This window comes from Ictalurus furcatus, chromosome 7, assembly GCF_023375685.1.
Source record: "Ictalurus furcatus strain D&B chromosome 7, Billie_1.0, whole genome shotgun sequence".
In the NCBI taxonomy this organism is placed as follows: domain Eukaryota; kingdom Metazoa; phylum Chordata; class Actinopteri; order Siluriformes; family Ictaluridae; genus Ictalurus; species Ictalurus furcatus.
The window spans coordinates 10646945-10674290 of NC_071261.1; the positions used below are offsets into that span (position 1 = coordinate 10646945).

Here is a 27346-nt window from a genome sequence, read left to right on the forward strand (position 1 = left end):
TCCTCTACACAGGGTGTGAAAAGGCACCTTCAACACCCTATCTAGTGCACTAGGATAGCCTTTTGGGACTCCGCCCTTGTTTGGTCGGGTCCTTCATTCACAGAGAGAGACATTTGTTTTGCCTCTTCAAAAATACAACGTTAGCTGTCAAACACGACAAATGGCTGTGATATCAAAGCTTTGTTTTGTGGAAGAAATTATTATTAAAAAAAAAAAAAATCCTTAATTTTTTTTTTTTAAAAAAAAGGTCCTGAAAAAAATTGTATTTTTTAGTATTATTACTTATTTAATTTATTTTGTGTTTTTTTGTTGTTGTTGTTGTTGGTTTTTTTCGGGGGGGGTTAGATTAAAAATGAGCATTTTAATGAGAGCATTGGGTATTGACCTTGTTTTGAAAGTTTTGCGGAAATATATATATTAAAAAAATCAGTTGATATGGTTACAAAGTGACGTATGACACAGCATTTGCTATAAATACCACCGTCATACTGTACATCAATCATTCCCTTTTTCCTTCTGCTCTGTGCTCATGAAAGTGGAATGGAGCTATCCGCTTAGCAGAACGTGTTTACATTGGTGTTTCGTCCTCCAAAGTTGGGGACAGACCACCTCCATTCTTTATACTCTCATTCATTTCTTCCTTGGAAACTGCATTATTCAAAGAATGCTACTGGCTCCATGGCCCTCTGTAGCTTCAAGCTGGTTTAGATACTTATTTGTTAGCATTCCTACTGTAGCCATGCATTTTTCTTTTTCTTTTTCTTTTTTTTTTTGTCACTCACTGCTTCCTGTACATGTTCCTGTCTACAGGCTCCAGGGAGTTGAACTTTCTTTTTTCCTCAGCAATGTTGGTGACTTTAATGTTGGCACAAAGTAAGTTTCTAGTCAGCGACATATGCCACAGTTCCGGCCTCTGAGTTTTCTTCTTTGAATATTTAACATCTATGCCAACTAGCGAATTTAGTGGCTATCGCATTGCTAGTGTCATAGAGTGATACTTGCTCGACATTCCACGCACTCTATTGCTAAACCTGCTAATTTACCTGGATTCCTGCAAAGTGGGAATATTGGGAATATGATGCATCGTGGATTAGTGGTTAGCACGTTTGCTTCACACCTCCAGGGTTGGGGGTTCAATTCCTGCCATGGCATGTTCTCCCTGTGCTGCGGGGGTTTCCTCTGGGTACTCCGGTTTCCTGCACCAGTCCAAGACATGCATGTATGAATGAGTGTGTGGGTATGTGATTGTGCCGTGTGATGGATTGGCACCCCGTCCAGGGTGTACCCCACCTTGTGCCCTGTGCTCCCTGGGATAGACTCCAGGTTCCCCACGATCTTGAAGGATAAGTGGTATAGAAAATGGATGGATGGATGATGCAGCACTCCTGAAGAAGATAGGGTTAAGGGCCTTGCTCAAAGGCCCATCAGTGGCAGCTTGGACGTTCTGGGACTTGAACCTTGGACTGACCTTCTGATCAGTAACCCAGAGCCTTAACTGTTGAGCCCCAAAGTAATTGATGAGGATGGGATTTGAACCCATGGATTAGAAGTCTATCGCTTTAACCAATCGGCCACCTCGTTTTTATACATTTGGGTTGGATTGCCAATATTATTCACATTATACCAAGTAGGTAGTCATGAATAACCAGACTATAGGACCTTGCAGTCATGCACTCAAGTGTCTGGGTCTCTTCAAAGGTGAAATTTGCTCACAGCCTTGACATTGACATTGACAATCTCAAAGTAGTCAACTGTGCAGCGATGCCAGTGGCGACATGGTACACTTGGCTGGCAGATTAAAATTTTGGCTCATGGTCGAATCTGGCCCAAGGCCCTCAGTCTAAGCAGCTTGCTGGTCATAAATGCCCAGACCTGATGATGGCCAACAAGCACAGCCAAATACCCAGAAAACAATTTGAGTCTCAAGACAAATCAATGACTTGGCAGCACACACCCTCAGAACGCTGGTAAGCATTTGAATGCCCCTCCTCTACCCCAAGGGGAGGGCCCTTAACAATGCCAAGCACCACTACAGATCTTGCAGAGAATACCTCTGAAGGACAGGGTCTGATGATTTTATCTTATCGCTTATTATCGGATGATGAGTACTTTAGATTAGTTGGCGCTGATGAGAAGGTCACTCTGTCCCAAGAATTTTCTTGATCAAAAAAAAGGACACCAATTTCCTCCCAATTTTAGATACGAGAGACTTCCTGAAGAAGCTCATTTTTTGTACACAACCGTTGTAGTCCAAGCCATGCAGCTTCAGGACTGGTTTATGTCAGTGGACTGTTGAAGCACTCGTATTCATGTTCCCATTACCTGGGAATACACATGCTTCTTAAAGGATCAGAGGTGTACCACTCCAGGAAGTACGTGCTGCTGCTGCTACCTGATCATCCCTCACAGTGGTGACAGCATGAACGTAATCTCTGAGCACCTTTCAGGGCAGTAGTCCCCAGAGGCATGAAATACAATGGTAGTTGCATATGTAACTGTGGTGTACTAAACTCAGCATACTCTAAGTGCCAGGATTCCTTGTCATTCAGAACCAGTGTTTGCTTGGCAAGAAGGTTCACGGAAATAATTTCCACAACAACTAGCCAACGCAGGAAATTGTCAGAATTCCACAAGAATGGTTCTATTTCAGAGGGGTGCAGTGCAGTTGCAATAAAGAAAGTAGCTGAGTCTGTTGATTGTACTTTATAGGTGCTGGGGCTTGCAATGTCTTATGATTTCCCAAAGGTCCTGTAATGCCATAATGCAGCTGAACTTGCAAGAAGACAGAAAGCAGCACATGCAGCCCAAACCAGACATTTTAGAATGAGTTTAAGGGTTCAACAAGTGGAAATGGAGAATATTGTTTGCTTGTTTATTTTGTTTGTCCATCTGTCTGTCAATCTATCTAATTTATAATCTGCACATCATTTATAATGATGCCCCAGTTGAGAATTAACGAGACCATGGGTCATGTGGTCCATATAAGAATCACAGTACGTTTCTTTTTCTCATTATAGTTCCGTAGGTAACAATCAGTAAACAACCTGTCATTTTTAGTACTTGGGTGTAAAACATTTGCAGTTGATTACGTTTTATAGTCATCCTTATATACCAGAGTGAGTTCAGAAGCAAAAGGGAGCAGCACATGAAGTGTGACATAAAAAGCACTTTTATGACTAGCTTCAAAATTTATTCTTTTTTTAATGGAAAGAAACAATGCATTCATGGAGGGAGATTTTAAAAAATGAGAACGTGGACAACAATGCAAGACAAGTTTTTTTTTTGTTTTGTTTCTTTTTCATATTTTGAATAGATAGATAGATAGATAGATAGATAGATAGAGATACTAGGCTGAATAAAATAAAATCTAAAATATGTTAACTTTTTTGGGGGGAAACTTCACTGTTACTGTTTCCCATTTCTTGTTGCTTTTTCTCAAAGCACAAATAAAAAAAGTATGTGCGGCTCTTTCTTTTATTCTCAAGGCTGTAAAAAATATATCATTTTTAATGTTTCATCGTTGTTTGTAATCAATGTCCATGCACCGTTGATGATATGAAGCATAACAAGGCACCAAGGTTCTATCCCGGTTCTTACGACCCCCAACTCGAACCTAAAATAGCAAGTTACATGTTTATACTTACCTGTGCAGGGCAGCTAGCATGGCTAGGACAAAATTTGTGTGCTTAAGGATTGAATTAAAATGGTATACAGTGCCTGCCACTAATATTGGCACCCTTAGTAAATATGAGCAAAGAAGGCTGTGAAAAATTGTCTTTATTGTTTAACCTTTTGATCTTTTGTTATCAAAAGATAAAATATAAATATAAAATATCTGTTGATATTTTATAGAGTCCATGATGCCATGTATCCTAAAAAATGTCCAGGTCCTCTGGCAGAAAAACAGCCCCAAAACAAAGAGCCACCACCATATTTAACTGTGGGCATGACATTAACCGTTGAGACAATATAGACATGCGTCCAATTCCAGGTTGATTCATGACATTTCCAGTTGACTGGAACTTCTTAATTATTGCCCTGATGGTGGAAATGGGCATTTTCAATGCTTAAGCTATTTTCTTATAGCCACTTCCCATTTTGTGAAGCTCAACAACCTTTTGTCACACATCACAGCTATATTCCTTGGTCTTACACACTGTTATGAATGACTACGGGAATTTGTCCTATGTTTTACCTCATATTTATACCCCTGTGCAACAGGAAGTCATTCATGGTTGAACAATTTCCTGTTCCTAGTCACCCAGGTGTACTAAAAAAATGTAAAATATCAATGGGAATATACTTCAAATCCATTTTTAGTGGTGCCAATAATTGTTGCACACCTATATTTAACAAAGTTTTTTTTATTATTATTATTTTTATAAACCTGTGTTGTGTTTGTAATTGTTTGATATCCATGAGAGCGGAGTATTTTTGTGAATTTTTTGAACAAAAGAGCAAAAAGTTAAAAAATAAAGACAATCTTCCACAGCCTTCTTTGCTCATATATAACAAGGGTGCCAATATTAGTGGAGGGCACTGTATCAAGCATGACAGCACAGTGTGTGATGCTTCATGGTGTCATGGTTCCATTTTTGTAGATATAACCTCTGGCACATGGATGATATAACCTCTGGGAGTATGGAAAGGTGAAGGCCGAGTAACTAAATAATACGGGACAGCAATGCTGGAACACTAAGCTGTCTCTGAGCAAAGTAGCTCTTTTGGATTTATCTTCTAAAAGTGACTATAGAATCCAGACATTAGACACGTCCGAGCATAAGAATCAATGTCTGTCATTAGGGGTTAATCCTGAAGCCCACGACATGGGAGAGAAAAGGATGGCGCTCACAAAGCTTAGCTTAAAATAGCTTCATTTAATCATGTTGTCTAAAACATCATCAAATATAGTTTCCGTAAGTCCATTGTGTAACTTAATACTTCAAAACGGTCTTCAGATTGATTTCGCTGTTACGGTTTATTTGGTTTTATTCAATAGCAGACAGTTCTGGGCCAATTCCGGCTCTCATCCTGTAGTCTTGGTTAATTACTGCGTGAGTTTTAAGCACACAGTCTAGAATAGGGCCAAATTCTCAGGAGTTGTTTCATGTCTATATTTGTGTGCCAATTCTCTCATAAGTGAAAATGCTTAAAGGAAGAGGGCCCAAGCACAATTAATATTGGATATCAGCGCTAGGCGTACTTTTTGGTCGATAGAATCAAAGACACACCTCACTGTATAGTGTCATTACATTCGGGTTTTCTTTGTCTTGTACGCACACACTGTAATTTCAGAATTATTAGTGCATTAATCTCAGGTATTATTTATTTACACACTTCAGGATTATAGAAAAATAATCCACTTCAAGGTGGTAACAGTAACTCTGTTACCACCCTGTCGTTGATGATTTTCCTATACCAGTACGTCCCAAGTGTTTTATTTCTAGCAATAAGCCTGCGTTATGCAAACTGATTAGGCTTGATTGTGATGAGTATTGTTTTATGTTCTGGTATGAGTAGCTTTTAATTGAAGGCAAAAAAACCCCCAATTAATTAAAAGAAATGACACTGATTAACATCCATCCTAATTACCCATCATGCATTTTATTCGACACCCATAAACGTAAATTACTTTGTGAAATAATTCCCAGTGACAGCTGTATGCATGTGATTTGCCGTGATACTGTACTGTCTAAAAAAAAAAATAGTCAGCTTCTGAAAGATACAATTTTGCAATTTCATTGTCTTGATAAGATTTTTCTTCCTTCTTCTTCTAGTTATATTGCACAGTCAGCCACGTCAGATGATAAGCTCATTGTACTGCGCCGTCTGTAGTTCAATACAACACTCGGTTGATGTATAGCGATGCTCATTCTCTCACAAGCTGCTTTATCTTCTCTGCTCTGTGGTATTTGGCATTTGGGAAATCAAATTATATCTACATGGGACAAAAGTTATAAGCCAGAGTCTGGCTTGTGGCTGTTGTCCAGGGAGAAATGAGAACGACGGCCCTCCTTCGCTTCAGACAACAACGGCTGCTGATGCTGGACTTTTCGGCCTTCCATTTCAACACGATAAAAAAAAAAGAGTAAGGATCCATTTTGTAATTACCGAGAAGAGCGCACTTGTCTGAGTCAGCCGCTTTTTGTGGCTTTGGGCTTGGTTCCAGATTCTGCTGGTAGGAGATATGTGTGTGTGTTTGCGAAGATCTCTGGTAATGTGACTGAACTGCCCCACTGCACTTCCTGGTTACTCTAAACGGGACAAATGAGCTTGCTTGTTCTGTGTAGGTGTTCCAGGAGATGGAAATCCTAATGAGTACAAATCAACATGACAGGTATGTGTGTTTGTATGAAAACTTGGAAATCTCAAATAATGGTCATATTTCACTCTAAAAAACAAAAGCACATTTTCCTGCACTCTTGTTTGAATAATTATTATTGACACAAGCGTATATATTTTCTCCGTTTGTCTTCAATTTTTGGCGTCCTAGGCTTCCAAGTGGTGCGAAAGTGGTACAACATTCTGCCATCCAGAGACCACAAGTTTGAATTCCTATGTTGCAACAGCCGTCCATGGCAGGGAGACAAAAGGGCTTTTGGCCACGTTCTTTGAGTACTAGGGATGGCATACTCTCCCTCCCCTATCAATTACATCAAGACTAACCAATCACAGGTGTCTGTGAGCTCATGTATGAGGAAGAGGGCAGATAGTGAATTCCTCTGAGAAAGCTGCCACCACCCTGTGACACTGGAGTGGCAGAATGGCATGGAAAAGATGCTGTTAAGTGGCTTTACATGTCTTGGAGATGGCCTCTGTTAGCCTTCACCCTGACTGGTTGCTAGCTCTTGTATCTTGTTAAAAAAAAAAAAAACAAGAGGAACATTCCAGAACCACAAATAGATTTTATTGCTCATTATGGAGTCCCATCTAAAGTGTATTCCCACCTTTCATCCAGAGGTCCTGGGATAGGCTCTGAATCCACCGTAACCCTGACCAGGATAAAGCGCTTACCAGTCCATTAGTATTTCGTGTTTCGAGTTTTTTTTTTAAATAATAAGTAATAAGTGGGGGTAATCAGTATAGTTGATACAAGTACAATTAAAGTGTCATGTGCTCTCAGTATAAATACACCTGTTCGCAAGAGTTATCTCCTCTTCCAAGGACCTTGACCATATGTGTGTACTGTGAATTTTGTATGATTTGTATGGTACTTTTGTAGGAAACACACAACAACCAACTAATTCATATATAAAAATGAAATTTCTTTTATTTGTGGCTTTCAGTGATACATTTGTGCAATGCTAAGAACCAAAAATTGGAGCAACTGGAATGTGATGGACAAACAAACTGGAGACGACGTTCACCGCCATCGTCGGGGGACAGTGTAGCTTTTTAAGAAGGTTTGTAATTAGTCTGCATGTTGGACATTAATATATGTTCCGTGAACACCGGATTGCCCACTATAGGTTGCCAATCAACAGAATGACTTTAGAGAAAAGGCAACCTTGAAAACACTTCACGCCAAGCTTCTTTTGTAGTATAAAGTATTTCACATTTGGTTAAATATGCATTTGCGCTCACCAAAAACAGTAGTTTCTTGCTTTTCATAGTCCGACGCAATGAACAGACATACAATTGTTTGTTCTGCTAGCTTGAAGACAGCTAGATTTCCAGTGGTGCCAACTCACATTTCCAAATGTCACCGTTTCGTTCCTCAGGCTTGGTCGGGTTTATTTGTCAAGTGCAGTTGTTGACAGTATGAGAGCAGTTAGCGGAGGCCTGTGATAACTCACTTTAGCTTCAGTCCCTGCAGACCATGGCAAGACATCATCATCATCATCATCACACACACACACACACACACACACACACAAAAGAAAATCCATGGTGTTCACATTCAGACTATATAGAATGTATAAATAATGGACACATCCATCCTCATCCATACAAAAATGGGTAGTCAAGGGGAACTGAGAGCATTGATGACATTTAAAAAGGCTGTCTGTTTTTCACTATGATCTGAAACTTTTTTGTTTCCTGACTCAGTCTGTTGACATTCTGTTCCATTTCCGTCATGACATGTAGATCCTATCACAGGTTAAAAATCAAATAAAGCATAGATTCCCTTTTAAATCAAGATGTCTTCCATGTAGGTATTAAGCCTAGGGTTAGGGTTAACCCTAACCCTAACCCTAACCCATACTAACCCTAACCCTAGGTATTAAGCAGTATGCTTTAACCCTGCGTTCACACTGCCCGTGTATGTTGGTTGCTAGTAGGCGTTCACATCCTGAGTTACTGACATTTGCTATGGTTTCCCTGCTATTTCTTGGCTAGTGTGTGCTATAACTGTACAAACTACATATGTACTGTAGCTACAGAACGTACGCAAAACCACCCGTTTAAAGACAAATCATCAAAGACTACTGCTGGAGTAGTAAAGCCTGTCCTGTGCTCATCCCAGGACTCTCAACATCCTTTTGAATCACTTTGTACCGTTTGGCTTAACTTTTCTGTACCTATACGGTGTAATCATTTACAATCACACTATTAAGTGTCACCCAGAAGAGGATGGCTTCCCTTTTAAGTTCCTCTACAAGTCTCTTACTCATGACGTCTCGGGGAGTTTTTCCTTGCCACTGCCACCTCTGGCTTGCTCTGTCTAGAGGGATCTATAGCTGCATCTGGATTTATGTAAAGCTGCTTTGTGAAAATGTCTATTGTTAAAAGCGCTATACAAATGAAACTGAATCGAAAATGATCGTGTATTAATGGCATTTGTTTTTGAACATGTCGACTAATCCCCACGAAAACATCGACAACCATTTGCAGCATGAACACTGACAGAATTCTGTTTAGACACGTCATACACTTCAAGCTTAGCAAAGTGAATGTCACTAGCTGGTTCGGGAGCTGTGACTGGGAACCAGTATCTGGAATCAAAAAAACACGGATAACTGTGGGGCAAATATACCCCAATCTCTCGCTCCCTTTGGTAGTCGCCAAATTTTTTCACTTCCTACTTGCATAACGCCACTCAAGAGTTTTGCATTGCTTGCTCTGCCCCTCCCACTCCGAATCGCAAATGGTTGCTTCGCCTCTTGCCACTCTAATTGCTATCTGTCGTTGAAAATGCATGACTTCCGGCTGCTTTGTCATGGCATGTTGTGGCCAGTGTGAACACAGAGTAACATTTGGGACTGTGCTGGTTAAATCCACTTTTTCCTGGTTGATATTAGATGATATAAGATATTTGACAACCTCGGTGTTCAGATTTAGCTCTCACCTTTAGCTAACTTAACGCCGTACAGTATGCTGTAGGTTTAAATAATGGCTATGGTCCACACATATCTGGTCATAAAAACGAACATAACAAAATATGTTATGACAAAATAAAATTAAACAATTCTTCTCAAGTTTTCTTCTTCTTCTTCTTCTTCTTCTTTAAACAATGACTAAACAAAGCTGAAAAATTGCATACAATAGACTTTAGGCAGCATAGTTGGTCTCAGTACTTTAAAAAAACCTCTTGTAGGAGGTGGGAACAAAATCATTTGAAAGAACCCTGAAAAGAAAACAAAACATCCAAACTATGATATGGAACATCATTGTTTCAAAACCATGGCTGAAATGGCAGCAGACATTTAGGCAAATAACTATACAATGTTCCCTTGATCATTCTCTTAAGGTATTCCTTGCACAGAATTCCTATAGTCTTTAGCATTTATGAGTTATTCAACCCATAGAACTCAACTCTTTTTAAGCTGAAGGCTGGGCTTAGTGCCTTGAGTCATTAAGGTCTTCAGCCTCACATCATTCTAGGCATGATCCAGGCAGAAAGAGCTCACTGGATGTCAAGATTTCCTGGTAAGGGTCAGCAGCGCACAATCTAGGGGGCTGAGAATACCGGTCACCGACACAGAGGTCGGCAGCACCTTCCTCATTTCCCCAAGCTTCCGCACCTCTTTTTCCTTCAATCCTACTACCAGCGATTAATAATATGGTTCATGTAGTCTTCTGTGGACAACCGCGAGGCTTCCGAGTCACCCACCTCATCCCGGGACATGGGAGAAACTATAGAGCCAGACGAGCGTCGAAGGTTCTTCAGCCTCTGCTCACGCCTTTCCAATTGCCTCTTATACATATAACGCTGCTGGAAAAGGTCGCGCGCATAGTCGTAGAGCTGCACGTCCAGCTCATTAAGCTCCTCTATGCGCTGGATGGTGTCGTTGTCCAGGTCAACGCCGGCTGCACGTGTGCTGTTGTATTGCACAAATGGTCGGATGAATTTGAGGTGGAAGGTGCGCTCAAATAGGTACTGTGTTTTGCGTTGAAACTCCGTCAAACCAAAGAAGGCCATGTCACGCAGGTTTTTCTTGGCTGACTCCAGCAGGATCTGAGCACGTTTCTTCTCGGGGATGAAAGACATGTTGTAGCAGCCCACTAGGCTGAGGTCGGCCAACATGCGCACTTGCCGGTTGTTGGCCAGGTTGTAGGGGCACTCCATAAACTGCTGCAAGGTACAGCCCGACCAGTCTGTGCCTTCGTAGCAGGGTGGAAGCTCTTCTGGGGTCGGTGTGCGTCCGTCACACATGTGCAGTGACGTCTTCCAGGTGGCGCCTCGCTGGACATGTCGCCATTCGCTGAGGTAGCGTGAAACCGGGTCTCTCAGTAGGGTGATGTAGTAGAACTTCCTGCAGGAGGAAAGAAAGAGCAATAGCAAAGTCATTCATTACCATACTCACAATTAAATTGATAGCTACTAGCTTCTTCTTTGTTGCTAACAACATTAGTACTTAAGTTGAAGCATTTCCTTTAAGGCTCGAGTGTTGCAGCGGTAAAGAATTTGCCTGAGTATCGTGATATAGCAAGCTCAAATCCTGACAATATCACAGCTTTCTATTGCCAGAAGTCTGAGTGAGCAGGACTCTACGTGCTCTCAGGGTGGAAGTGATCGCGCCCCTCTCTTCCCTGCCAACCACTAGCCAGTTAAGCAAATATATAACAATTTCACTACGTATATATATGCGCACATAGCTGCAACATGAGAGGCACTGTTAATAGTCATCTGCATACTTTATGTGTAATCTAGAAGATTAAAAGCTATATCCACTAGGGGGCAGGGTAGGGGCGAAACACTCGAATATCTTCCTTGACAACCTCTACCGATTTTGTATGTCAACAATGAACCTGATCACGATCCAGGAAGACTATTTTGTTGTTTATCTTGCGAAGACGGTGGACACAGTAGTAGCTGTCGTGAGTATGCTCCTCTTATTCTTCCACATTATATCAACTGATGGCAGGATTTGTTGTTTGATGACTCATTGGATTCATCCGACTCATTTCACATTTGTTTAGAGCACCCTCGCCGTTTAACCTGGTACTGCACCAGCGGATGCAACTTCTGGGTAACTGGACAATACATGCTATCATCATTTTGCGAACGTGTACGTGTATTTAAAAGCAAGTATATTCCAGACCTCAGTTAATAGTCCAATAGTCAAAGATTGGTATCTGTTGTGTAATGAGGAAGAATTTGCAACTAAATTCAGCGATAAATAGTGGGAAACCAAACCAAAGGATTCCCTGCATCCATCGCCGTTTGAATGACTACTAGCAAAAACTAAATTAGCAATTTTCGTAGTTTGTATTTCCCTTATTTTTTCCCCTCTAACAAAAGGTCAGTAGCAAACAGTATCTTACACAGCATTCTTCATCACTCACCAAAAAAACTCTGTGTGCATAAGAGCGCTAGAGAGATAAAGCCAGCGAGAAGTGAGTATAAAGTGGTTGTGATTCTAAGTTCCTTCCTCATGCCATTTTCAGTCTATTATTTACCACGAGTGAAATAAACACACTAACGAGTGCCACATGCTCTTTTGCAATCTCACATTATTAAATTAACCACAGAAACAGCTCCATCTGCCAATGTGGTGCATAAGAAAGCCAGAACAGTGCTGAAAGGATACTCTCCACTCCCCGCCCCCCACTATCCCAACCCCCCAAATTGTCTCAGACGTAATTATATCGCCGACAATGTAATGCTAGCAATGCTATACTGTTGATTCTCAAATTGAATCAAAATTGGTCAGAAGGCTCTGACAGGAGTTCGGTAGTTCATGAAGAAAGTCATCCTCTCTTGAGAAATAAGGAATCGGAAATAGCTACAGTTTGTTCCTTTCAGTTAGCGCAACATACGGCTTCCGACTCCTTTCAGAAACGGACAACAGTCTTGAGAATTGCGATTTTTCTGCTTCTCATGTCGTGAGCGATGGAATGCAACGTTGCGACGTCCCTGGCCGTGTCATCCTGCGGCAATAATCGCAATAACACAGAGCCTCGGGTGTGCTAGAGCTTTATTAGAGGTGGGCTTCAGGGCGAACGAGATGAACTGACAAACTGACATCAGCCAGCCTACCTCCAGCTCCCTGGACACAAACACACACATACACACAGGCAAACTGCAAAGATCCAAAGATAGACACACTTGTCCACAGAGGGAAATAAAGGCAACACGGACACCTTGCGCAGTAATCTCTTTCTCTGTCTTACACATGCCCTCGCTGCTCTGTTCCTCTACGTTCCCGTATTCTTGGCTTCTGGTGTGTTAATGTAATCAGAGCTGTGACAGGGGTCTGTGTACGTTGCAGTGATTTTTCATTTCGAGGCTTGCGCAAACAGATTTTGGCTTTAAAACAACAAATATTACAAAAAGTTAGCATCTCTCATTATTTCAGATTTATTTTGGGGCTACAATTCGTGAATGATCTTGAATGACCTAGTTGCAAGAAGGGTAGATGAAAGAAATTTTGGTTTAATTGTTAAGTGTTTAACATACGCTCTCTGACTCTCTCTCTCTCTCACACACACACACACACACACACACACACAATGCTGTGATCAAAGATTTGCAGAACATGATAGATGTACGCAGATAACGTGTGCTGCAGTTAATGTTCTCTGAGCCTGACCCAACGGCGACAAGGAGAGGCTGGTTAATGTCTCACACACACACACACACACACACATACACACACACACATACAGAACTTTGACTGATGACTCTTATCAAAACCCATATGATGAGAGCAGCTCTGATATACACCAGCACCCCGAGCACAGACAGCCTGCTGATCGTTAATCTGCTAATGACAGTACAGATGATTGAGGATGTTCTCTCAGTCACTACGCCCGTTCTCTCGCTCAAATTTTTTTTTTTTTTGTGGTGAATTTTCATCCCACGTTATTAGACACACGATGACATTTGACTAAACGTACTCCCTGTATTGACCACGTGGTGGCACTACATACTTACAGAATCGATATGACACGTCCCTGAGCATGCGCCTAGGCACTACAGTAACACGCTGTGACGAGAAGTACACGCGGCCTATAAAGTGTGGTTAAGTGAGGGAAGAAAGGATGGAGGTGGGAAGAAGAAATGGAGGAAGGAATGAGGTGTAAAAAATTTTGGCGCAGGCATGTCTCGTCTGTACCCCTAACCCCCCCCCCCCCAAAAAAAAAAACACACACACACACTCCTAAGCTATTTATATGAGCAAACACACTGGGTCGTGGTCATACACGCGTTCCTTTGCAACTAATAAAGCATATTTAGGTACTCAGGAATGGCTTGTTATGCATGCGTACGAGAGGATTGTTGTTAATTAAAAAATAATAATAAAAATGCGACCCAGCAGTTTTCAGCACCAGTTAAAAACTATTTGAGCTTCATATATACTTTACTAACTCCTACTGTTTGGCTCTTGGCCTAAAGATGATTCTGCAGGTCTAAACAGATGTACCATACCTTCGGAGGCTCTTATTGGGATAAACAGCCTGAGCGCACAGGAACGTCTGTAATTACATTAAGCAAGAGACAGTCTGAAGAAGTGCATGGCTTGCACTGCATTAGGAAATGGAGGGGCACATTACGTAGCATTAGCTCGGGGATGAATGCGTCCTGCTCCGGTTAATGGTCGGCGTCAGTCATACGGAAAAATCCTGCAGGGGCGAACAGGGTAGCGGTCCCCCCCCCCCTTCGCCGCTTTGGTCTGCTTTTTATTCCACTCGGACACATATAAACCTTCTCGCAGCCAGGCTAGGGGGCATCCTTCCTTAAGAGGGTTGAAACAAAAAGCAAGAAAAAGAAAGAAAGAAATAAAACCCACCTTTCCTTCAACAGGAAAACTCTCTGATTTCATTAGCTGGGAACCGATGTGTCAAAAGATGAAGAAGTATGTGAACAGAATTACAGCTTGGAATCCTCTTGCATCCAAAATATATGTATTTCCTTTCTTTGGACCTAGTAAAATTCACGTAGGAAACATCATTATGCTGGTCCCAGCCCACTAGAACTTGAACTATAACAACTAAAAAATGTTTTATTTTGAATCCGTTTAACATCTCGTGCTCGAAAAAAAAAGCACGCTAATGAAAAACGTACATTTTAGTGTCCCGCGTTATTCACTCAACCCTGTTACTTGAACACTATGAAATATTTCATGTATATTCCATAAGTCAACAAGTTCAACAAGAAGTTGCTTCATCCCAATCTCCTGAAGGTCGTGGGAAGAAGAAAAATAAGCTCTCTCATTCTTTTCGTTGCATGTTGACAGACAATGTGACTTTGACCCGAATGTTTCCCAAATTGCAGATTGAAAGTTAATTATTAACAACAACAACAAAAAAAAAGCAAATCATTAGAATGTCCTTAATGTCCTCATACCATTAGCATGAATGCTAGATAGCTACACTTTGTGTATTTGCGAATTCTTTGCTAAAACTTCAAACCTGTTTAAGAGCAAAATGCAGCCATTATCGGCAAAGAAACCTTATAATAAAATAAAAATTATATTGTATAGGTTAAAAAATTCTTTGAGTTGGTAAATGAATGTTGAGCAACAATGGCTAAGTGACACTACAATCGTGGAATATTAAAACAAAACAAAACAAAACAAAAAAAAACGAAGAAGAACAAGAAAATCAATAATACATTTTGGAAGAGATTTTCCCCTCAGAGAGAACAATAAAAAGTAAACAAATAGCATTAGCACATGTCTAGCAGAACTAGCTATGTACAATACTGCAATATACTGTACACCAGCCCATCTACTGCATGTAATCATGATTTACATAGCGAAGGTCTCCATATTTATATATGTATATATATATAAGACATTTCTGTCAGTCTTTAATGAAATTAAAACCATTCCGAGGAGCAGTTTCCATCAAATTTGGTAAAGTCATTCATTATGACGCTTCTAAAACAATACTGAGTAATTATACAGTTAAAAACAGTCTTAAAAAAATGCGAACATACTGTAACATCTCTAATAACAAGAAATGATAAACTAGTACACATGCTAATGAGGCTCCTAGCATGGATTGAGCCAAGTTAACATTTCTGAGGTGAAGTATCGAGTACTTACATTGTAACATGTAACATTTTAAACTAAAAGGAACATTCAGTACATTTACATGGACAACAATAATCCGATATTAACCCGATTAAGACGATACTCTGATTAAGAAACTAGCATGTAAACAGCAATTATTGATGACCTTAATCCGGCTAAAGTCATACTCGACGTAAGCACAAATGGAATTAAGACGTGTGGAGTAATTCCTGTTTTAGTCGCATTATTGACGTGTATTACAGACATGTACACACCATAATCACACTATTAACATCGTGTGGGAGTTTTCACTGCATTTTGTGACAGGCCACATACACACACGGTAGTGCTCAACCATTTGACCGGCAAACAAGAGAGCACGGATGCGTCCGAAACCGTGTACTTACCTACTACATTGTAGGCGAGATAAATGTATTTCAGCTACTATATACTAGGTAAGTGCATGGTTTCGGATGCAGCCCACGGCTTCAAGCAGTCATCTATTTGCACGTACAGCATGACAAATAATTAACCGCGCTTGAAGCTTTCATAAAATTTTTAATAAAAACAGCCAAAACTGTACACGGTACCATAACGAAGACAAACTCTATGTTGACACGTGAAATTCTGGAGGGAACGTCGGACGGCGTGGCGTGGGGACGTAATGACGTGTGCTGTTAATCAATCTATGTTCTATATTACGTAAAACAGGAACATGAAAATAATATTCTAAAAGCAATTCATGTAAACACCTTAATCACAATATTGTCTTATTCAGAATAAGGTCAGTAATTAGATCACTGCTGTCCATGTAAACGTCGTCATTGTTGGGTGTGTTAAAGTCTGTCCAAGCTAAGCTGAGCTGAGTCGCTTGCTAAAGAAAACTCCTGTTAGCGTTGCTGTCAGTGTCTTAAGCTAGCTCGCCATGCCGCTGTGGTTTAAATTCAGCATTTGATGAAGAACTCTGAGGTAAAGTAGGCTTTAAAACAGTGAATGAAACCTGTGGCACTCGATTTGTGAACGTTGTCTCCAGAGACGAGCGTCGGCTAATCAATTTCAGTCCGATGGGAGTTTCATCTACATAACAAAAGCTAATTACTGCAGCCTAATCAATCACCACATCCTAATTAGCTCCGGGCTCTGAGCTGCGATGGAGCGCCTGGGAGAGATGCAACGTGAACACAACCACACACACACACACTTTTACATCCAACCTACAGCATACGCCCACACACACACACACAGACACACATGCACACACACACATTCACACCTGGTATTGTTTACACATCCAAACATACAGGTTATACACAGAGAGATGTGTTCAAAATATTATTATGATTACTCGTACCCAGCACTCCTGTCAGTGCTAAGACTTCCCAGATGTAAAGTACGCTTTACCTTGAAATATAATCATTATAATACTTCAAGAATCTTACTTATTGAATCCTTTTCCATGAGCCAGCCATTATATTTATGAACAAATGAACATTTCTCTCAACAACAGGATGTTTACTCAACTGTCCTCCTGTGATTAATCGATATACAGTAACCTACTTTTCAGTGTTGTTTAGCAGCGTAATACATGACCGACTATAATCGGCAACTATTCCAACTCTTCTACAGTTACAAAATCTGTATTTGGTTGACTGACACGAATCTGCCTTGTATAGATATAGACGTCTTGTTTGCGGAGGGTAGAACTATTGATTATTTGCTCTTGCTAGTTTGCGTTCTACTTTCAAGGATATCGTTCACGTGCTCGAAGTCTGCACCGAAAATGGTTTCATTTGCTCGGACTAGAAAACTAAACACCGGCGCATCCAGAGACCCTATTAAGAACAGTGTAATAAACACAAACAGCTATTACACATATGACAACAACATCTCCAAGAAAAAGCATGTCTTTTTTTCCCCCCTCCCCATTCTTGCAGTGACACGATGTCTAACTATAGTATCATCATTACCCACGCAAATTATTGATAGCGCAATGACGGCAGCGTTTCACCAATCCTCCGTTCCAGTGCACAATAACAAGCTCCATCCAGTTCATAAATAACTTTAACGATGGAATTCGGTAAGTCGAGTTTTGACAGCTAGTGGATAAGGACTGTGGGAGGATGACGGAACCTGCAGGTCTTTTGGCCCCTCCAGCAGGTGTCTTATTAAAGCGAAAGCTGAAATGCCTGCTGCTAAGATGCCCGCTGCTGCCTCTTTAGAGTAATTGGTTGGGCCAGCACAGGGCATGCTAGCGTCTCATCGGAGCAGGTAAATATCCCGCTTCACTTTTTTCCACGCACCACACACATGCCCGCAGCCCGCCAGACGGAACTGAAGCACATAATGAGAGGAGATAATGAACCAAGGAGAAGGAACATGTTATGTAAGCGTGAAGGTACACACACACACACACACACCACATAAACACACCACATAAACACACAGATCTTGAGAGCCAAATACAGATGCAATCAAAATGATTCAATCCCCATTGCAAATCAGGTTTATTGTCAAAATGTACATTCAGCTGTTTGCAATGAACAAATCAAACAAAAGCCATTGGAAAAGTTCAACACAACAAAATTATATAAATAAGTCAGAGGTTTTGGGATTCTGTTCTGTGGAGCGATGAAATAAAACTGGAACTTTTCAGCACGACGGATCAGCGGTATGTCTGGAGAAAGAAGAATGAAGAAAGAACACTCTGTCCACAGTCAAGCATGGTGGTGGCTCGGTGATGCTCTGGGGCTGCTTTGCATCCTCTGGCACTGGAAACCTGCAGCGTGTGGAAGGCAAGATGGATTCATTGAAGTATCAGGAAATCCTAGGAGAAAACTTCATGCCGTCTGTGAGAAAGCTGAAGCTTGGGCATCATTGGACCTTCCAACAGGACAATGATCCCAAGCATACCTCAAATTCCTCCAAGACTTGGTTTCAGAAGTAGTCCTGGAAGATTCTACAGGGTCATTACAGTCACCTGACTTGAACCCCATAGGAAATCTCTGGTGGGATTTGAAGAAGGTGGTTGCAGCACGCAAACCCAAGAATACTACTGAACTGGAGGCCGTTGCTCATGAGGACTGGTCTAAGATTTCTCAGGAACGCCGCCAGAAGCTGGTGTATGGCTTTGCATCTTGTAACAGTAAAAGGGTGCTTTTACTAAGTACTAAAGATGCTTGTCATGAAGCAATTGAATAATTTTGAGACTGGAGAAGTCATTATAAGTTGCATTTTCAGTTGAATTTGGGGAAACCACTTGAAGTATTCGTTGTGTTGAACTATTTCAATTGCTTTTGTTTGATTTGTTCATTGCAAACAACTAAAATTCTGTAAATTTTGAGAATAAACCCGATTTGCAATGGGGGTTGAATATTTTTGATTGCAACTGTAAGTTCAGCAGATAGTGACCAGGCAATGCTGATCTTTCTAAGCAAAGTGAAAGGCACACACACCCACACAAACACACATTTTTCTGAGCCAAGAAGGGTCAAGTAGGTTCCGATGAACGCCTTCAGAATGGTAGTATTTTACAACAGAGATGCTTTTGTTTGAAAAGTGTGTCCCCATCTTCAATTTAAAGCCATACCCTCTGATTTGTGCACTCTCATTTTCAGCAAAATGTCATCAAGCCATTAAAGTAGTACTCCAAAAGCATCGCGACTCTATGAAGAGTCTCTCTATCAGATGACCTTGGGTGGATTTAACTCTTTCACAGCACACTGGCGTTCCATTCCACCGGCTAAATGGAAATCGACTTACAATTTCAATCAGTAAAAACAAATGCATTATTTTTTCGCCGCAAGATTAGTCCGGACACTGTTGGGTTTCTGTAGAGTATCGTGACTGTGTTAAGTTTAGGGCTGCAACCACTAATCGATAAAATCGATAACTTGTAAGTGTATTAACGTGGCTCGTCGTGTGAGATGCTGCGACAGATGCGTGTGCTGTTTAATGTGTTCCAGACATGTTTTCTTCAGCGCAGAAATGACATTTTTACATTTATATCCTTATCTGTAAATGTTAGAAATTCATGCCAGTATTTCCATTTTATATAAAGCTTCGTGCTGACAGCGAGTGAGTCTCCGTTAAACTTCACTGAATGAGCGCGAGTCCACGCATGCATGTCAAACAGCGCGCAATAGAAAGGAAGCGCAATAACTCTGACTAAAATATTCATTTTGATCAGATATGTTGTTTAATGCTATATTTAGCGATATTTATAAACAAAAGAAATTGTGTTTTTATGAGAGCAGTAACTGTAATGGGGTTATAACATGTAATTGTATATAAATGTAAGAAGTGTCATACATTTACAGAATAAAGGAACATGTTACTGTGTTCAAATGAGTGATTGTGTGTTACTGCAGAACATTCAACCTCTTACCAGTTAACACTAAGTTTGTGCTTTTGTTTTTCTTTTTTTAGTGTTTTTAATATAGTGATTTAACTTCTGCTTTAAAGCTTGTGGACAATCAGTGTTTTTTTTTTTCTTTTTTCGTTTTCTAAATATAATGATAATATTTTATTAAATCCTTTGCGTAATGTGTAGCATAGCCCACACAGATACATTTAATACCTTTTTCATAGCCTTCAATTTGCACAATGTTTGAAGGACAACGTGTGGGGCAGAATGTGAAATAACATGTTTTTTGTTTTTGTTTTTTTTTAGAAGAAATACAGAAAATAAAAATTGGCCTTTACCTCCAACTAACTGATTGATCGAAGAAATAATTGACAGATTAATCGATTATCAAAATAATCATTAGTTGTAGCCCTAGTTTAGTTGCTGGTGGTCAGGGGGATGGGAAGTGAGAGGGGTGTGAGCCCCCTACTGGTCAAACTTTTCACACCCCTCCACAATAACAGTGGTACAGAGATAAAATAGACGGCACAGCTAAAGCTTTTTTGATAGTAATACACTGTATACAACTGGCACAATGAAATGAAAACATTTATACCTAGTAGACTACTTAGGAAAAACTGCAAATTCTTAAAGCGCTGAGTGTCTACTTGACTTTATGAGCCTTTAACCACTACGGGTGGTGGACTAAAAAATGGGAAAATTTTTCCTTGGAAAAATCACATGGATCCATAAAAACGACTAAAAACGCTGTATTGTGCATGCCAGGCCAGTAGCTGGTGATGTCACTTTGTAAAGAAACACTATGTGCCTGCGCACATAAGTGTTCACGTCAACATATTGCGTCCGCCATATTGATCCGGGCAAGACCGCCCTATAAACAAATACAACTAAACGTGGGAGCTGTTGATTTTTCTGGATAAAAAGCACAATATCCTTAAATTTATCAATCAATTTCAATGGTTTCTGATCTAGGTGGAGTACTAAAAAGTTTTGTCTCCAGTTACTTAACTATCTCGATAGTTAGATAAGGAAAATTCCTCATTGTCATAAGGAACTGTGAAAACTCATGCTTGTCAAGCATAGATTCGGCTTATGCTGAGACGTCCCTAATGTAATATACTTTAATGTACATGAAATGTGTATAAAGGTTTTTTTCACTATGGAAATGTATTTTTATGTATTCAACCCCATCTTTTAGCTTTTCTTGTGCTCCAGGTCAGAATTCTGTCAACAAAGCTCGTTCATTTTTAAATACTGAAAAAAAAATCGAAAATAGTGAGACACTAACAGTCAGTCTGCTTTCTATATTTTTATTAGCAATAAAAGGATACAGATTTACTCCAAAAACAGACCATTACAAAGATAATTATAAGGTTTTCAATACCCCTCGTCAGCGTAGATGTGCGTTAATAATGTGGCGTGTGTAACAAACGAGTCTCCGCTGGTCGTTGTAGCGATGCGGTAAATCTACACTTTGCTGGAGAAGTGTCAATAAACTCAAAATTTTAGAGCAGCACAAACACAGTGCCGTAGCTTTGAACGTCGTTGTTTTCACAGATTTTTTCACTTGTTTTTGTACGTTTACACGGAGGCATCGTTTTCAAAAACTTGCACTTTGAAACCGGTTTTCAAAAGTTTGCGTTTTTCAGGCCCCAAAACCCCGTCGTCGTGTAAATGAACCGCCAAACCTCATTAAAAATTGGGGCAGCGGCTAAGACGCTGGGCTACTGGTTGTAAGGTCGTGAGCACTGCCAAGCTGCCACTGTTGGGCCCTTGAACAAGGCCCTTAACCTTCAACTGCTCAGATATATAAATGTAGTCACTCTGGATAAGGCCAAATGCTGTAAAAGTAAATGTAAAAAGCTTTCCATTTTTAGTTGAAAACGTTGTCGTGTAAATGGCCCCTACTAGCGATGTGTGACATCACAAATAAATTCAATGCTGAGCATGGGCACTCCCAAAACAGGCAGAAAGTTCTTTTTTTTGCCTCTGGTAAAAAGAGTTTTAATACCAAAATTGTGCATACTGGTATTTAGACTGTTATGAATGCTTTTTCCATTTTATCATTGATATATGATTTAAAATTTTTTTTTAAATTGTTTCTTGCTTTTATGTTACACCGTATTACATTTGACAGCAAAGGTAATACGGTAAAGGTAAAAAATTACCTTCTTTAGCCCGCAGTTTTCTACCCCTGTTTAAAGGCATGTGGTTGTGCTTAAAAGCGGTGGTCTAAGCGCTACTGACAAACGCTTCTACTAAAAAAAAAAAAAAAATTCTGCCAACCACATGCAGGTGATTTCCATACTCTGAATGGAGTGCTCAGAAATTCGACTCAAACAGGTGCGCAACCTGACTCTGCATACACACAAATTTCCCTCGAGTAAATATTGACGTAACTTATTTTGACTAGCGAAACTGTTTATTGGTTTCTGTACTCTCAAACTTTGGCAGGAAAATTTCATCATACAAAGCAAATCACACTCCTGCTCAGAGCTTTCTGCACATGCGACTCACCCTCCGCTGCTGTAGATGGTCCCGCATGAGTTTGCAGTTCCTAAAAAATAAAAAATCCAAAATCTCACCGTTCCTCTTGAGGTTCCTCCCTCATGTCATCTCAGGGAGTTTTCCTTGCCACTGTTGCCTCTGGCTTGCTCATTAGAAATCCAGGTCTACCGCTGGTTTTCTCTGAAGCTACTTTGTAACAATGTTTGTTGCTGAAAGTACTATACAAATAAATAAAACTGAAATATAGAAACAGAACGTCAAAGTTGAAAGCAAAAAATGTGGTCTTCCTCTCCTCTCTTGCAGTTCCATCTTACTTTCCACTCAGCGGATCTCCAACTTTTACCCCCAAGCTACTATTTTCTCCACGTGCCACAAGCACTTGCCGAACAGACTGAACCCCTGGCTGTGTATTAGTCACCTTTAATCGCTAACAAGGTCTCTAAAAGCCTCTTTTAGCTGCTAAAAGAGCCTAATGGCTGTCCTTTGTGGCCGCTAAAAAGAGATGGGGACCATTTGCTCAGTCTGCCTGTTTTGATGTAGAAAAGAATGCTCAAAGTGCTGCCCCAATCCAATTGGAAATGAGCCTGGAGTCAATAGCCCCTTTTCCTCTGTGGGCCAAACCTGGTGCTTGAACTCAGTTCCAGGATTGCCAGTCCCTTCAATTTGGCTTGGATAAAGGTTTGATATATTTTTTTTTTACCAGGATTGAGCCTCAAACAGAACAAGCCTTCTGCAACAGTCGAGACCAAATCTCTAATTCTTTATACTTACAGGTCATGGGATTTTAGCAGTATCTTCAACCAGACTTTGCATTTTCCTGATTTTCCTGCAGGCAAATGCAATATTTAACTAGCGAGCTGTCATCCAACAAGGTTCCCCCTAAGCTGTCATCCAACAAGGTTCCTTTGAGTTTAGTATAGTTCCACCAAACTATACTAAACTCTGAGCCTCCAGGACAGGACTGGGGGATCCTTGCATTCAACCTTTTCCCTATGTGCCATTAGAAACTGAAAGCCATGCCAAAATTGTGGAATTTGAGCATGACAGATATAAAAAAAATTTTTTGCTAGATTTATAGGCAGATCCAAGAGAAAACTTGAATGTATTTGAAAGGAAGCTTATAAAATTTTTACTAAACGACCTACAAACACAGGTAAAAGGAAGAACATGAAATAGGTTCTGAAAAACAGGCAAACCCACTATCTAGCTTTCAGAATGGACGCCAAAATGGCACATAACCTTTCTATAGCTGCATGGCATAATCAACAAGAGAAATTTTGGAACATTTTGCTTTAATTTAACACAAAAACAAATTGAGATTTCTTAAACTTAAGTGTTTAAGAAAGTTTCCAGATTTCTTAAGTGTTTGCAAGCTCACCGTCTCCATTCAGAGATTTGGAGACGTTCTGGAATATACAAATGACCTGTTTCACCTTCTTGTAAGATGATTTTCAGTCACTTCTCATGTAGCATCTGACATGTTTGTGCACGTTAGAGGTGTGCTGGGATCCTGTGGGACCCATCAAAATATTTGACAAATAGAACCAATGAGGTTTGTCAGAAACTATCGGAGGTGCAAACAATAATAACTGCAAAGAGTACACATGATTGGTTGTCATGAATATCTGCAGGAGTGTGTCAGAATTCCTGTGAGAGGGGGCGGGATTGAAATGGGATTTCTTTTTTCTTTTTTTTTAAACATACACCTCTAGTGCTAATTATTTGTCCACCCCTGTAAAAGACTACAATGTTGATTAATTCATTTGTAATTAGTACACGATTATCCATGCTGCGTGACATGAGATTTCGTCAAACGTTGTTTGGAATGGTTAATTGTTGTAGCTTTCTAAAGTGGTTCTTCTTGCATATAACTTTTAGGAATTTCCCCTGAATGTACTGGTACACTGGTACAATCCCTTATTGTCTTAGAAATTGGCATCTTTATAAGAAGAGGAATTAAGCAACGCCTTTCTGATGGCTATATAGAGAGTAGTTGCCTGCATAGAACCGGATTTATTGTTCTCTTGTATACTTTATCCATCTTATTTCCACTGTCGAAGAGAAAATTGCATCGGATTGTAAACACCTTCTAGGCGTTTGGCACTAAAGAACCAGCGCTGCGGTACTGATGTTACAAACTTCACTCGTATGTTCTCAGTAACTGCTTTATCCTGGTCAGGGTGGAATCTGGAGACTATCCTGGGAATTCTGCGCTACCGCAAATATAACTAGTGTGTTTACGTTCTTTGTGTTATACAACATAATCTACATTATTATTATAGGCTGACATTTCTTACAATTTATGGTAAGTAAATCGGACGTTGTGAATTCCTTATGATGGACTGCTCTGTTGTTCAGGCTGTCTATTGATTTTCTCCCTAATCGAATTGATCTAACGGGGTAAATATATCAGAATGTTTGCTGAAGCAATATAGTACAAGCCCATGAGAGAATGTTGAGAGGAGAGTGAGTCTGTGATTCAAACAGATGCCAGAATGGCGAGACCGGTTCAATTTCAAAATAGGACAGGGTACGGGACCTCAAACGACCAGTCTTTATAACTGTGGTGCATAGAAAAGCATCTCAGATTTCCCAACCTCCATGTTAGTTACTACTGTAGATCAGTAGGCATAATAAAAATGGCAGCTCAGAGCATATACGTGGACCGGCAGCCGGTTTCTGCTTCTGCTTGCAGTTATGAATTTGTTTTGCCTCCAAAAGGCAGCACGCTCTTTATGAAGCACTGAACCTTTCCGACATCACATCAGAGATCTGATCTATCGGTCAAAATATGTCTGCTTCCCGTCTCGCTGACAGTAGAGCAGAGCGCATCCCACAAACGCATGTGAACAAGCACAAACACACACACCGGTGTGCCAGGAAATCAATTCCAGGTGTGAAAATGCTGTATCGTCAACCTTCAACACAAGGACAGACATCTCTCTCTGTCTCACCCATGCATACACGTACGGCTGGGGTTGCACGGCTATTCTTTCTTTTCTTTCTTTCAATTTTATTTGTTTTAACAATGGACATTGTCCCATTGTCTCTTTACAGAAACATATAAACACAGGATATAGATTTTAAGTGTGTGAATTTGAGCGAGCCGGTGGCGAGGGTGGTGAGGAAAAACTCCATAAGATGATATGAGGAAGAAACCTTGGGAGGAACCAGACTCAGAAGGGAACCTGTCCTCATCTGGGTGACAACGGATAGTGTGAAAGTTTCATAAATTTTTTTACCAGTTGACCAGTAATGCAAAAAAAAAAAAAACATCTTTTCTGTCTTTTCCATAGTGATTCCATTCGACTGATTCAATAGATTTACACGACATCCATACACAGGCCTCAACCCCCCACCCCCCGTTACACTGTTAACAATGAAGATGGATAAAATAGTCCGGTAAATAGTGCGATACAATCTGCGCATCATATTGCACTATTATGGAATTGAGTCTGCGCAGCGTGGAAGCTCATGCCCATCAGCAGAGCCCTAAATATACCCCAATGACCGTCTTTCCTTGAACAGACGAGCCGATGTACAGTATACAGCAGTGTCTGGGAGGCGTTTGTGGGCTGATAATGACTTATAAGGGCTTAGGAGCATCTGAAAACAAGTGCGCCATTGACGGGCTCGAAGCTACGAGTGCTATTGTGTCGTGATGTGCAACCCCATGGCACATTCGTACGGCACCGGAAATGATTACACTTTTTTTTTTTTTTAGCTTTGAAGGACAGCAAATGAACCTCGTTACGGAAATCCAGATGTAGATTTAGAACCCTAATGAAGAAGACAGAGACAGCAGTGACACAGAACAAAAAAAACTCCCTGTGACCACATCCGGAAGAAACGCAATCAATCCTCCTTTTCAGACAAACAAAATACGTTTAGCCTGTTTTCTTTACCATCTGCCTCACCACTCTACCCTATAGTGAATGTATCCGTCCACTAGTCTGCAGTACGTAAGCCCTAATACATGGTATACATGACAGCCTAAACTACAATGATGGGATTTTGCGCAATACAAAACACTTGAGCTGGCAGACTAATAGGGACCCACTAAACCGTTCTCTTTTCCGTCTCTCTTGCGCACTCTCACATGTACAAAATGCACGAATACACGCAGGATTTCCATGGTTAGATCACTTAACTCTGAAGTGCCAGCAGGAATAGCAAACAGCGCAGCAGTAGGCAGCAAATTCATAGAGAGAGGGAATCGAGCGGGCGAGAGAAAGAGAGAGAGAATGAAAGAGAGAAAGAGATTTCAATGAGCTTTTTTTTTTTATAATAACAGAAAGGGCGGGCTGGCAGCTGGAATGATTTATCAAAAGTTATTGCTTCTCCTAATGAGAAAACATGTCACACTCCCGGCTTTATAGAAATGACAAGTAAAAACAAAACCGAGTGTGTGTAGAAAAAAAAATAGAAAATGAGCCTTTGTCTCATGGGATAAAAGAAAACAAGCTGCCGGCTGAAACTTTATTGTAATAAAATGCCTTCGAGGCAAAACTAAACATCAGCCCGGTTCACTCAATCTTCACTCGAGTACACATTTTCATAATTCACCTGACACTTCATATAGGGATATTAAAAGTACTGTAAATGTATTCAGCTCATGTTTGTATATTATTCAGCTCAAGCTGAGATGATGTCTACAACATCCCCGTGCACGAGTACTTGTCTGGAATAACTTTTTAGGAATAAAATAAATAAAATGAAAATGGCAAGGGTTTAAATCCTTCTGCATTGCACCAGGGAGGTCTTGTGATCGATCATGGAGCGGAATAAGTTCATGGCGTTATACGGCAACTTTGATATATTTGTGAGGGTATTTTTGAACAGATACGTTCATCAAGAGGTGCGAGTAGGAGTGTCGCTGCAATATCCATAATACCCCGTTCTAGCAGTGCACTGAAATCATTTTCTGATCAGTATAATCGAATGAATTATTTTATTGCCACAAGACCGTTATAAGATAGTCAGGACACTGTTGGGTTTCTGTGTGGAGAGTATCTTGACTCTGTGTTTAGCTGCTGGTGAACAGGGCAATGGGGAAGGGGAGGGGTGTGAG

At 40.5% G+C, this 27346-nt stretch overlaps 1 protein-coding gene across 1 annotated transcript in view; it reads right to left on the reverse strand.

Annotated features, from left to right (window-relative positions):
- Positions 1 to 7244: 7244 nt before the first annotated feature.
- hs6st1a (heparan sulfate 6-O-sulfotransferase 1a) overlaps positions 7245 to 27346 on the reverse strand; it is a 118923-nt gene continuing 98821 nt past the window's right edge. Inside the window, exon 2 of the mRNA XM_053628315.1 lies at positions 7245 to 10697. Within this exon, the coding sequence (XP_053484290.1) occupies positions 9986 to 10697 (712 nt within the window). The 3' untranslated portion in view covers positions 7245 to 9985. The remainder of the gene's footprint in view (positions 10698 to 27346) is intronic.